Source organism: Danio rerio, chromosome 11 (genome assembly GCF_049306965.1).
Source record: "Danio rerio strain Tuebingen ecotype United States chromosome 11, GRCz12tu, whole genome shotgun sequence".
Taxonomy (NCBI): Eukaryota; Metazoa; Chordata; class Actinopteri; order Cypriniformes; family Danionidae; genus Danio; species Danio rerio.
Window position 1 is genome coordinate 38,272,125 of NC_133186.1, and position 14,698 is coordinate 38,286,822.

General features: G+C 35.9%; 1 protein-coding gene across 48 annotated transcripts in view; it reads right to left on the bottom strand.

Annotated features, from left to right (window-relative positions):
- Window positions 1-14,698, bottom strand: part of itpr1b (inositol 1,4,5-trisphosphate receptor, type 1b) — a 246,804-nt gene that overhangs the window by 109,059 nt on the left and 123,047 nt on the right. For 15 of the 48 annotated variants that reach the window (XR_012387286.1, XR_012387285.1, XR_012387281.1 and 12 more), the window contains one exon: window positions 51-98. The exons of 14 other annotated variants lie outside the window; for them this stretch is intronic. Coding sequence is in view for 28 of the 34 variants with exons in the window: in XM_073916977.1 (XP_073773078.1) it covers window positions 51-98 (48 nt within the window). In the remaining 6 variants the exon portion in view is untranslated. Of the gene's footprint in view, window positions 1-50; window positions 99-2,997; window positions 3,034-13,935; window positions 13,972-14,698 lie in introns of all 48 variants that reach the window. 19 more of the 48 variants (XR_012387283.1, XM_068224409.2, XM_073916961.1 and 16 more) reach the window with 3 other exon arrangements.

Sequence of the window (14,698 nt, forward strand, 5' to 3'; positions counted from 1 at the left end):
GATGCATCTCTAGCTCAGACGGCGCCATCATTCCCCGTCTCATTACCTACCCTTTTCTGATCCTCCAGTTGCTTCTGAGGCTGGTTTGGATCAAACTCCTGAGTGACGTGAGTTAGCAGAAAGCAAAAAAGGAGGGAAGAAAAATGAGAAGCAGAAAAAAAAGAAGGGGGTCAAGACTGAAAACATTAGTCACTATTTTGACATGCACAAAAAGTGGGGCAGATTACATCATGCAGTTAAATGAGAGGTATGTTGTGTGTTTATGTGTGTGTGTGGGAGCAGACAGGCGCTGGGGAACATCATGCAGAGCAGAGTAACAAAAACATTTTTTCTAGTTTATCCATAAAGTGAGCTTTGAAAGGGAGTAAAACAAGAGCACTAATAAATAATACATCTTATGATGTTTGCTTTACTTTCCGTTGCTCTTTAATGATTAAACCTCCATAGGAATATACATCAGTCGCTGGCCGCTAACCTATTCTACAGGCCATCTGTTTTTCGTCGGCCTCTAGTTCTGCTTCTGCGGCAGGAATGAAACCATGTTAATTACATAAGCACCACACAGGGCGCCAAAGCTAGAAACGCAAGCCATGAGTGAGAGAGGAGAGAGAAAACTTTTATCCGGATTACATAATGGAGTCTGTGTACTATTGACACACACTCCTCTGCCCATTGCAGAGAAGCATTTGGTTTGCTTTTTCAACCCTCTTTCTCCCTGTCTGTCATAAGGACATGGATATACCTATAAAATGCTGGCCCGCACAAAATAATTTATAAATAAAAACAGGTAAGTAAAGACCTTTCTAGCAGCCTTGGTTTGAAAAGGTTTCTTTTGTGCATTCAGTTTCCCCACAGGCATTTTACAATGAATAAAGATCAAAACAATTAATGAATGTGAGATTAAGGTCTTTTATAAAGTAATAAACTGCATGGCCTACAAAGCATTTCAATGTGTACTTCAGTAAAAGTTAAAAATATAGTAGTCATTTTAGATAAGATAAATGTTTTTAATATTTATTATTTTTTTATCGTACATTAACAATAGTTAATGCTTACATTTTAGAATAATAATTAAACCTCTGCTGTTGTTGTAGTTGTTGTTATTATTACACTAATAGATAAAACAATTAAATAAAATATTTAAATAAAAAAAATCTAAATAAATAAAGATTAAAACAATAAATGACTGAATCTGAAATGGAGTCAACTACAACACTTTAGGTATAAAAACACCAGTGCAAACGTATGTGGGCTTAAAATCTTTTATAATGTAATAAAGTGCATGGTCCACAAAGCATTACAATATTGCACTGCAGTAAACTATAATAATATAGTAGTCATTTTAGATTAGATTAAAAATATATATTTTATATTATATTGTACATTAGCAATACTTAATGCTTAGATTTTAGAATAATAATTTGACTGTTGCCGTTGTTGTTGTCATTACTACTAATAATAATTTGTTTAATTTGAAATGATTCAAACAAGGTTTCTGCACATTTCAAGTAAAACTTTATAAAGACCTTTATAGGACCATGAAGAGTCTATCTTAACGGTAAGGTTTTTTTTAATGGCCCAGCAGAAAAAAAAAAAATACTTGCCCCATCAAAAAACTAATTCAAACTAGTTATTTCTTAACCACATATTTCAAATAATGTGTCAAAACAACTCTGGTTGTTTTCAACATACAGAGCTCGGCATATATACGTACACCCCTCAGAGATCTCTTTTTTTAATTAATATTCTAATATGAAGCTATACAATATTATATTTGTGCATATTCATTAGATTAGTCAGTACTGAAGCAAAATCTGGAGCGTATCTAACAAAATAATTTACGATAGTGGTCCAAAAACTAGTACAGCCAAATTTAGATGTTTTAGAAAAATATTAAATACAAATAAATAAAAAAAAAAAGGGGGGGGGGGGGGGGGGTCGAGAAAAGCTAATTTGAAAAACTTGGATGAAATTTTGTAGGTTGTAATTGTTTTTTGCAATATTTTGCTTGAATTTAATTTTATTATCCTTTAAATTTCTAATCATGTCTGGTGACAAATATTATTTTTAATAAATATATCTGTTGAAAAAAATCTGTTTTGTTTAAATGCACCAAAATACATTGCCTGTTTTCACTGAGAATTAGATAAAAATGTTTAAAATGGGGTGTACTCAATTATGCTGAGCACTGTGCCTTAAAAAAATGAATGTATGCACAACAGACTGTTATAATATTAATTATAGATATAGTTTTGCTAAAAGTTTTAGGATGCATTGTTGGTGATCGGATGATGGATCAATTGGGCAGCTTCACATAAACAAAAAATAATGATAATTAGGATCCGTTTAAAACTATTTAAGACCTACAAGACAACTTTTCAGTGAATTTACCATTCTTTTAGGCCTAAAATTTGAAAATTTTGAACTTCAGGACATTTTAAGGCCCTGCAGGTATCCTGAAAAATGATTTTATTGGCTAATTTTGAATATTTTCTCATTTCCATGGTAACATGGTTGACTTCATTGACTAGATGACCCAAGGAGATTCGTTCTCCAGAAATCCAATCAAAAGATACTGTACGTCAATAAGTTGAAACAATTATATATCATTAATTAACATTTAAAATCATGATACACGTTTCTTAAAAAACATTTTTAAAGGTATTATCCAGCAATTTCTCAATGGAGAAAATGAACGGGGGAATAAACATCCAGAATCCTTCTGCACTCTAATCAGCAAGACCAAAAATAGGTCAGCTTACTGGCATATTTGTGGAACATTAAGAAAGACATTCGCAGAGGAAAGAAGTGTTGCGTGTGCCAGCGTGGGGCTTTGCTTTCCCATTTGCATGGGCAGATATGACTCAAAAGAGAAAGAGAGAAAGGCTAGTGCAATGCAATGGCATGGTATGAGACGACCAACTACTGTCTGCAACAACCCATATTCCCACACCGCGGCCCAAGAGCAGCGGGGCAGCAAATATGTGTTGGACACACCTCTGCTGGGACCTCTGGTTCAGGTGGGGGTGCAAGCTAATGGAGATAAAAAGTCATGAGTTAGTTAATGCAGATTAGTCTCTGGCATTATTAGAATGTGTTAACGACCCTTGACAGTCATACGCATCAAATCCACCGGCCCAAGAAATTCACTTTCTACACTTAAGCGTCTGCAGTTTTTTTGCAAAGGCTGCACATTCATCTATGTCAAGCGCAGGGATGTTTGACCTCAGCAGGTCAGCCTACGTGCTGCATCTTATCAAAGGGGGCCATCTAAGTGGGAAGACTGAATTTGCTCGCAAACGTATTAAAACCGATAAAAGGCTTTAAATGTCCAAGGTATCCATTCTGAATCTCAAGCAGTGCAATGCACTCTCAAGCCGTGACTTGGCAAAAAAACATTACTCCATTAAGTGTTACCAAGTTGGGTGTGGAAAAATGCATTTTTGTGTGTGTGTGTGTGTGTGAGAGAGAGAGAGAGAGAGAGAGAGAGAGAGAGAGAGAGAGAGAGAGAGAGAGAGAGAGAGAGAGAGAGAGAGAGATATATTTTCAAAAAGGTATTTGCAACTTGTTTGGTCCTGTCACAACATTTAATCCATCTGGATATGAGGGTGTAAGTATTTCCATGATAATTGCTGCTTATTTTTCATTAGTAAGACAAAAAAAAGAGACAAACTCAAAAGTTAAAGTCATGCACACATATAATGACTAAAAATGCTTAAATATCCATTTAAGAAGGTATTGTTACTGCCATTTATTAAAGTGCCCCTATTAGGTTTTTTTTTTTTTTTTGAGATATTATCTATTATGTAGTGTGTAATGTACATGCAGGTGTTTGTGAGTGTAAAAAGCCTTTCAAAGATCAAAGTGTATAAAAAGTTGAGTTCCAATAAAAAGGAAGCAATCCCTAACTGCCTGAAACGAGTTGTTGGTAATTCCAGTCTTACTTCTTGCAAAAACCTGTGCAGGTTCATAAGAAAAGCCAGAATATGATCTTTACTGGCTGCCCATGATTTAGTTCATGCTATTGACATGCCAAGAAGATGCAGTCAATTGTGTTGAAATCGTTCGGTATCACTTTATCTTGATGTTTCCTTTAACGCATTTTGTTGAATTTAAGTTACATTGCAATGTAAACACTACTTCCTAAGAATCAGGACTTGATACCTCTTTAATACCATAAAGCTGACACCATCATTACTGTTCATATCCCCACTTTCACTAGCATTAAAGAAGCCCCTAGAGCTTTAATTCAGATACAACAACTAGTATTTGGTAGTGTGTGTTTTGCTGAGTTCAGACTGAATGATTTTAGCCCTAATTTTGAGGTTTCGAGAAATTGCAGACAAATGCCTGAAATCACAGTCAAATCAGTGCTCGTTCATGAGAGTAACAATCACACAGTGTGAACTGTCGAAAATGCAATCTGAGACAATCTGTCCTGTCGAAGTTTCAAAATCATGCCATGTGAAATGTGTTCTGTAGAAAATAACATTGGCGATCACCTACAGTCAATGATAGATGAGCATCCACTAGTATGGGTATCTATCACTAGCGGGAGGTTGGGGAGAAGTTAAAGGGCTTCTTTTCATTCTATTTAGACCAGTGGTTCCCAAACTTTTTGCTGTGTGCACCCTTTCTAATATTTGACACCTGGCAAGCACCCCTCTCCGATTAAACTCCACATTTTTAAATACAATAACTAAATACATAAATTGTCTGTGTACTTGATTAAAATAAAGATAATGAAATACATTAATGGATGAGCTTTTATGAAGTTGACAATGCCTGTGAGTCCATATATTCAAGGACGCTGCACATCTCCATAGAAGAGGCTGATGTAGATAGTTCATCCCTACTGTCACTTGACTTATTTGAAGTGCTAGTTTTTACCCAGATGTCAATTTTGACAAAAAAAAAAAAAATTACAAATGTACTATCACTAATGGGAATGGGCTGGAGTATTTCAATGCAGACGTTAAACCATGGGATGAGTGAATATGCATGGGTTGTAAATTAATGTGATTTTTATTTTCTCTTAGTGAATTTTTTTTCTCTCAAAATAATGACATGTGAAGTTTACCCAAAAGAAATCCATTAAAATAATAAAAGCTAAAATTTTCCGCCATTACAAAATTTCTCTCGCGCACCCCTGGTGGTCAAACTGCGCACCCCAGATTGGGAACTGCTTATTTAGACCCAAGAAATGGAGGAAAATTTGAAGGAAATTTGACATGAGCACCTGTCTGTTTGATGTGTTATCGGAGCAATACCACAACTGGGTCGAAAAAGAAAATCAGTTGAGAAGAAATTGCTAATTAACTTCAATAGCCAGGTGAGCAAAATAAGTACATTTTCTACCTCACTAAAGGCTTCTTTCTCATTATGTGGTTAAAGAAGATGTACTACATGACCTGGCGTTGTTTTCATGCCACTTCTCGCATGTGTTTTGTTGTGAGATGTAGCTTGCAGACCGAGACAAAGTAGTCGACGATTCTTCCTATGAAGTCATGCAGTGTGAAACCTCCTGTCGCCGATCTATCCTACAGTGTAAACATAGCACCGATAGAACGCTAATCCAGATAGTTATGCAGTGTGAAACCATCTGATGCACAACTTCTTTGAAAATCATGCAGTCTGAACTTGGTATTGTGGTTCTCCAATTGCAACAAACTGACCAATCTGAGTAGACTCAGAGTTTAGAGAGATCAGATATTTAAACCAACTGTTTCAGAAACGCAGATCCTGCAATGCATATTTTCAGAAACAAATTACTGTAGGGTTGATTAATACACCATAATAGGGGCTCTTTAAAGTCGTGCAGCAGCAAAAAGAAACAAGCAAAGCAGGCGACGTGCATACAGAGCATGCAAACGTTTCCTTGTTTGATGTGACACAATGAAAAGGATGACAACAGGGAGGAACACCATACTATCAACAACATAAAAATAACACATTTACTGCGATTCACTTTTAGAAACATGTATTAGCTCAAAAAGCATGCAAAGAGGAAATTTGGAGTATGTTTTCTAGCACAAAGAGACAGAGGGGGGTTTAAATTAGCAACAACCATGACGCACGCGCATGTTTGTGTGAGTAATACTGCAACCAGTAAGGAATCTCCCTTTCTTGCGACATCATTTTTCAGCTGGAAAATAATGCAAAAGGTGTGAATGCGAAATGTCCCTCTTTAGCCACCATAAACGCATGCATTCATCACATGCTATCAAAACACTTTCTTGTGAATTTCCCCCACATGAAATCGATCCATTCAGCTGCACATCCGGTAACGAGTCCAAATTGGACCGAAGGCAGACTTATGAACAGCTAGTTTGTCACTAAGTGTGTGGATGAGAAAGTCACACATTCGCTGATATCACAGCTTTATTCTCTGCGGTGCATGTCAATGGCGAGAAGCTTGGAGGGCGCATTTCAATCACGCTCATTGTCGACAAAAGCCTGCAAACACGCTTTAAAACCAGCCTGTCACGACATGAGCTCAATGTGTGTCCGACTCTGAGCTTTGGCCTAAAGACTGAAGGCATTTGGCTCGATGACCTCATTTATGCATCTCGGTCTAGTAAGACAAAAGCTGAATTGTGGATTTCGATGAAGGGCTTAGGGCGTTGTATGTCCACTGGATGGTCCAGTGTCTCTTGGTAAACAGCCCGTCTTACTTTTATTGGCAATTACTGCAGAAGGTCACACATCAGTAAAGAGCTTGGATTCCTGGAAAAAAAAAAAAAACGAGGGAAAAAAACAGGGGCAGGTCTTATGTAACCTCTGGTTGAGAGCTGGCGGGAGTCCAGGAATCGTGCTGCACGAAGGAGAGGAAACTGGGACAGTGGCGGGGACAGAGACAGATGTGTCCACAGCGCCTCCTAATGGAGGACTGGAGACGTGCAAAGGAGGAGCCAAAAACACGGGACACATGAGGACAACAGACCCGGACTGACAGACGCACACACTAATAGAGCTGACTGAATCTGCTGGGAGATGGAGAGGGAGAGGGAGAGAGAGAGGGAGAGGGAGAGAGAGAGAGGAAATTGAAGAAAGAAAATATAAAGTAAACAATGTAGTAGAAAAATATAAAACAGAGAAGAGATGGAGAGATAAATAAACAGATAAATTAATCAATAAATAAAAGAGATAAATAATAAAAGAAGGTAAAAAATAAAAACAAACAGGTGATAACAGAAAGAGTACAAAAATAGTAAATAATAATAATAATAATAGATTGACAGGAACAAACAGCAAAAAATAAGGAGTAAAAGAAAAAAAATTAGGAAAGAAAAAGAAAATAAGGAAAGAAAAAAATGAATAAAAGAGTGAAAAAAGAGAAAAAATGAGTGAAAAAAGAAAGAGCAAAAGAACAGATAAAAGAGAAAGACTGGATAAAAAGAAAGAAAGAAAGAAAGAAAGAAAGAAAGAAAGAAAGAAAGAAAGAAAGAAAAAGAAAGAAAGGAGTGAAAAAAGAAAAACAAAGAAAAATGAGTGAAAAAAAGAATGAATGAACGAACAAAAGAAAGGATTGAAAAAAGAAAAAGAAAGAAAAAAGGAGTGAAAAAAGAAAGAAAGAAAAAAATAAGTAGAGTTAAAGACCAAAAAAGAGTGAAAGAAAGAAAGAGTGAAAGGAAGAAAAAATGAGTGAAAAAGAAACAAAAAAAAGATAAAAAGAGTGAAAGAAAAAAAGAGCACAATAAAAACTCAAAAGAAAGACTAAAAAATTAACAAATGAAAGTGATAAAGAATGCAAGACAGAAATAGGCAATGATAGAATGGACAAAAAAGAAAAGAAAAAGGAAAAGAAAGAAAGAAAGAGTAAAGGAAAAAAAGCAAAAGAGAATAAAGAAAGAAACAGCAACCGTCAGCAACACTGTCTGCACAGTGCAGGTGAAGGACACACGACCTATCATACACACAGACAGACACGCACCTCACCTCTTGCACAAACACACACTTCTCTCTCCATTCACATTACATAAGCTTCTCTGCTCAGCAGCAGCAGCAGTCCCCGCCGCATCATCGTCAACCTAAAGCCATATTATCCATCGCTCTTACATCACACACAAACACACACACACACGCACACGCACACACACACACACACACACACACACACACACACACACACACACACACACACACACAGACATTCTCTTATGCAATAGAAAGATGAAGAGAGAGAGGTGTTGTATGTTATGTGCTGGTTCGTCTCTTCATGTGTTGTAAACACGTGTGTAAGTGTGTTTGAGGATCAGATTCATGCAGTGCTGAGGACTCGCCATCATAGTCACTGATCATAGTCATTGACGTGCAAAACATCAGGTGCGTGGACACGGTGCACACATACTCTACACACATACATTCGTATTATAGTATTAACTATATAATTTTTATTTGGAGTGAGCACAGTGCATGCATACCATACATTTTTATTTATTTATTTTTAAATTTAAATAAATATATAATTAACTAATTACTGTAATATTTAACATTCTCTATCTAGCTTTTTTATTCTAAAAAAATATTAACTATATGATGGTACGGCAGCTGTTTTATTAGGTACACCTGTCCAACTGCAACAATCAGCCAATCACATGGCAGCAACTCAGTACATTTAGGCATGTAGACATGGTCAAGACGATCTGCTGCAGTTCAAATCGAGCATCAGAATAGGGAAGAAAGGTGATTTATGGTAAGTGACTTTGAACGTGGCATGGTTGTTGGTGCCAGACGAGCTGGCCTGAGTAATCCAGAAAATGCTGATCTACTGGGATTCACACATAACCATCTCTAGGTTTTAAAGAGTATGGTCCGAAAGAAAAAAAAAATGCAGTGAACAGTAGTTCTGTGGGTGCAAATGTCTTGTTGATACCAGATATCAAAGAAGAATGGCCAGACTGGTTCCAGCTGATAGAAAAGCAACAGAAACTCAAATAACCACTCGTTACAACCCATGGTATGCAGAACAGCATCTCTGAATACACAACACATCCAACCTTGAGGTGGAATGGCTACAGCAGCAGAAGGCCACATCAGGTGCAACTCCTGTCATCTAAGGACAGGAAACTGAGGCTACAATATGCACAGGCTCACCAAAATTGGACAATAGAAGATTGGAGAAACCTTGCCTGGTCTGATGAGCCTCGATTTCTGCTGCAACATTCAGATAGGGTTAGAATTTGGCGTCAATAACATGAAAGCATGGATTCATCCTGCCTTGTATCAACGGTTCAGGCTGGTTGTGGTGATGGTGTAATGGTGTGGGGAATATTTTTTTTTGTCACACTTTGGGCCCAAATCACAAAGCACGAATCATCTCAGACTGGTTTCTTGAACATGACAATGAGTTAACCGTATATAAATGGCCTCTACAGTCACCAGATCTCAATCCAATAGAGCACTTTTGGGATGTGGTGGAACGGGAGATTCACATCATGAATGTGCAGCCAGCAAATCGGCAGCAACTGTTTGATGCTATCATGTCAATATGGACCAAGATCTCTGAGGGATATTTGTAGTACCTTGTTGAATCTATGCCATGAAGATTTAAGGCAGTTCTGAAATCAAAAGCGGTACTAGTAAGGTGTACCTAATAAAGTGGCCGGCGAGTGTATTTTTCAATTTAACCCATATTCCTGTGAATCTAAGCTAAATTTTGTTTAGTGTATTTACTATACCCTGATCCTTCAGAATCATTCTCATATGATCTTTCTATCAAGAAACATAATTTATTACTAACAAAGTTAAAACATCTTTTCTAATATATCTGGAAGTATTTACTGTGTCTTTTGATTAATGTGTCCTTGCTGTATAAAAGCATCAATATGAAGCAATCCCCAAACTTCTGAATGGTAGTGCAGTATAATCCCTTACTGTGTGCATTTACTAAAAGTCTATAAGAGTAAATTATGAATCAGAGCAATTTCCTAACATGTTACTGCTAAACATTAACACCAAAACCCGAACTTCTCTGATAATAATAACCAATGGGATTTGATTCAGTTATGAGATACAAACAGACACACATATACATATAGACACATATATAAACAGATACATATATATTACACTTCACCCATGCAACACAACTTCATGGATGTTTAAGAGCGTTCACACACACACTATGCTGTTATGGGCTGACCGGGTCATATTTCATGCCTGGAACTACCAGAAGAGCAGTGACTATAAATACAGCATGAACTTTGCCTGCCTTCCCCATTTCAACTCTGAACTGAATGCCTACTCAGGCCACGATCAATCTAAATGCGCTTTTTTCGAAGTGAGAGGTTCATTTTTAAAATTGCAAAAGAGTTTTTTCAGGGTGTTTATGTGCCCTGCGTGCATTTCACATTTGCCTGATGTGCCTTGCGCTTTGAAAGAGCGCTCTGTGTGCCTGCAGTTGGAAAACGTCAACTCTGTGGAAAAAAAAAAAGTGCTTGAACATCAAGACCATTGATACAGTGGTTGCTCAGCATTATAAAACGTGTTTTCTAAAGTCAACAAAACTGCAGTGTGTTTTACCTCATCTTTTGAGAACTGAAAGTGTGCCCCACATCCAACATCAAAACCTGCATTGCCATTAAAGTTCTTTTACTGTTGTTTCGGTGGTGCCATAAGTGAATCCTCTTAATTCATGGTTATCCTGGACAAGTATCGCTTTGAGGAAAGCCCTTAAATGAAGCTGGTTTATATTGTAATGTGTATTTATATAGTGCATTTATCATGTATGGCATATACCCAAAGCACTTCACAATCATGAGGGGGCCCTCTCCACACCACTACCAGTGTGCAGCATCCTATTTAATGATGCAACGGCAGCCACAAGACAACAGCGCTAGTGCGCTCACCACACACCAGCTATTGGTGGAGACAGTGATACAGCCAATTCGGTGAATGGGGATGATTGTCGACACTGGGGTTAAAACCCTACTCTTTAGGAGAAGTGCCATAGGGTTTTAATGACCAGAGAGAGTCAGGACCTCGGTTTAATGTCTCATCCGAAAGACTCGAAAGTTCAAATGTGCGAATGAATATACAAAAAATGTATGCAATTAATGAGACCCATTGCCCTGCTTTCAGAAATTAGTGAAAATAAAGCATTTTTCTTAAAACAAGATAAATAATCTGCTAATGTGGTAAAGCAATGTAAACTTGTTTTTGATCTGAAATAAGACTCTTCTGCTTATACATTAGAAGATTATATATCGATATCAGATTTTAGTAAGGGACTTTACTTGAATAAAGAGACAAGTAAAAGCTCATGACTTGACATAATGTCCTCATAACTTTTAGATCAGTCATTCGATAATTTTTAACATCTATGGTGCTTTTGGGAAACGCAGCCTAGAACTGTGAATTAGATGGAAAGTTTTCTTAAGAAGTTAAAATGTGCGCAGTATTAGAAAATGAGTCCCATTGTCTTGTTTTCAGAAGTCAAATCATTCATTCATTCATTTTCTTTTCGGCTTAGTCCATTTATTAATCTGGGTCGCCACACCGGAATGATCCGCCAATATATCCAGCAGGTTTTTACACAGCAGATGCCCTTCCAGCCGCAACCCATCTCTGGGAAACATCCATACACACATTCATTCACACTTACACCCTATGGACAATTAAGCCAACCCAATTCACCTTTACCGCATGTCTTTGGACTGTGGGGAAAACCGGAGCACCCAGAAGAAACCCATGCAAACACAGGGAGAACATGTGAACTCCACACAGAAACGCCAACTGACCACCCCTTGCTGCGAGGCAACAGCACAACCTACTGCGCCACTGTGTTGCCCAGAAGTCAAATATTTTTTTGTTTTTTTTTAAGTAAAAATAAAGTACATTTATTTTTTCTTAAAACAAGAAAAAAAATACACACACACAGATACAAGACAAGAAAAATAATCTGTTAACGGGGTAAGCAAAGTAATCTTGTATTTACTTTGATAGAAGATTATTTTGCTTACAACATTGGCAGATTCAGTTAATATTTCTGAAAGCAAGAGAATATTTTTACTTGTCTAGAAAAAGCTTCTTATTTTAAGAGTTTTTAGATCTTAGGTCTAGAAATAAGACAAAAACTCTTCTCAAGAAAATCAGTGTAAATGTTCATTTCTGGCCATATATATCAGATTTTGGTATGGGACTTCACTTGAATAAAGATAATTTTGCTTGTTTAAAGAACAAACACAGTTAATTTTTACTTCTATTTCTGAAAACAAGACATTTTTTTTACTTGTCTAGAAAAAGCTTCTTGACCTTACAGTTTCTAGACATTAGGTCTAGAAACAAGACAAAAACTCTTCGTAAGAAAAGCGTTTTTTACAGTCTATATGTTCATATATGGCCATACTGTATATCAGATTTTAAAATGGGACTTCACTTGAATAAAGTTACAGGTATAATCTCATAACTTCACATAATGTCCTCATAACTTTCAGATCAATTATATGCAAATTTTAACATCTATGGTGCTTTTGGGAAATGCAGCCCAGAACCGTGAATTAGATGGAAAGTTTTCTTGAGAAGTTCTAATGTACGCAGTTATTAGTAAATAATTCCCATTGTCTTGTTTTTGGAAATAAGTCATAATAAAGTGTGTTTTTTCCTTAAACCTAGAAAAAAAATCTGTTAATGAGGTGTAATCTTGTTTTTGCTTTGAAAGAAGATTATTTTGCTTAAACCATTGGCAGATTTTTTGCTTTTTATCACATAATTTTCTGAAAACAACAGAATATTTTGTTCTTGTCTAGAAAAAGCTTTAGATATTAGGCCTGTAAACAAGACAAAAACTTTTCGCAAGAAAAGCATGTTTTGCAGTTTATTTGTTCATATACAGCCATATATCAGATATTAGTATGGGACTTTACTTGAATAAAGATTATTTGGCTTGTTTAAAGGAAAAAGTCACTTTAGGTTAACATATTATTTCTGAAAACAAGACAGCATTTTATACTTGACTAGAAAAAGCTCATTAGTTTGCACATTTTCCCCTTGTTGACGCAGGGTTCTTTGGGGTGCTCCGGTTTCCCCTACAGTCCCAAAGGCATGCACTATAGATGAATTGGATCAACTAAATTGGCCATAGTGTGTGTGAATGCGGTACTGTATGTGTGTGTTAATGTGTGAGTGTATGAGTGTTTCCCAATACTGGATTGGAGCTGGAAGGGCATATGCTTCAAAAAACATATGCTGGAAGAGTTGCTATGGCGACACCTTATAAATCAGGGATTTAACCGAAGGAAAATGAATTAATAAATGAAAAAGCTTCTTGTTTTAAGAATATTTTGATATTAAGTCTAGAAACAAGACAAAACCTTTTGTTTTGCAGTGTATATGTTCATATATGGCCATATATCAGATTTTGTTATAGGAATTTACTTAAATAAAGTTACAGGTGTACCTTATAACTTTCAGATCAACTGCACGATAATGTTTACGAACTAAAATGGTTTTGGAAAACGCAGTCCAGAACCTGATTGTAGCTAAACAAACAGTAAGCGTTCATTTGTGGGTGAACTCTTTTTTTCAAAGTGCTGTGATGTTCACTCGTGTCTCAACTTGAACTTGAAGTAACATGAAGGAGAGGAAGTGTGAACACAAACAGCGGTCTGATACACTTACACACAGTTTTACCAGCACACGCTATCTAAAACAAGGCCAGTGGTAAAAACACATGCACACAAACACACACTGAAACTATCAGGTGAGGTTTGAATGCACACAACTACAACACGCACACATACGGACACAGCAATCGGCCGCCTCGTGGTGAAGTCACGTTGACAAAGACCAGCAGAAAAAAAAAAAAAAAAAAAAAAAAAGCTCAAAGAAAATGAGAACAAGCACTAAATAGGACGACTACATCGGAGCGTGAGCGGGAAGCCCAACTAAACATAGCAAATAATAAAACCAAAATAAAATAAAAAACCAAACAACCTCAGCCACATCCAGCTCATCATCAAAGGCAATTAGCTGGAAGAGAAGAGCATACAACGTTAGTATTGTGAGGGAAGAAATTAGAAAAGGCTTTAAAAAAAAAAAAAAAAAAAAAGAAAAGGCCAAACAATGTTCGTTAGTGACATAACACAGGATTTATTAGCATTTGACTTTAAAGCATTAGTGGCTAACCTAAGATGTGATAAATTAAGGGCAATTGAAATTGAAGACCCCATGAATTCACTTGATAAATGCAGCTTTTTATTATTATTATTATTTGGTGTATTTGATCTGAAATTAAATAAATACAAATATTTGCTTAAATAAATAAAAACATTTGCTTTAAGAGACCAGTTTTTCTTCTTTTGACATAAAATATAATTAAATTTAAAAATTGTATTAAATTAAATTTAATTTAATTTAATTAAACAATAAAATTGGGCTAGTTTTCCTGCCTTTGGCATATTTGACATAAATAAATAAATTAAATAACTAATTAAATTAAATAATAAAATTTAATCAAATAAGAGTAATAAAATTTGTCTAATTTCCCTGCCTTTGGCATATTTAAAATAAAATAAAATAAAAATAAATAAAACAAAACAAAAAATACATAAAAATATAAACATAATAAGATATAAAATATTCAAATAAATATGCATGTAATAAGTCCAGTTTTCTTTCCTCTAGCATATTTAAAAATAAAATAAAATAAAATAAAATAAAATAAAATAAAATAAAATAAAATAAAATAAAATAAAAT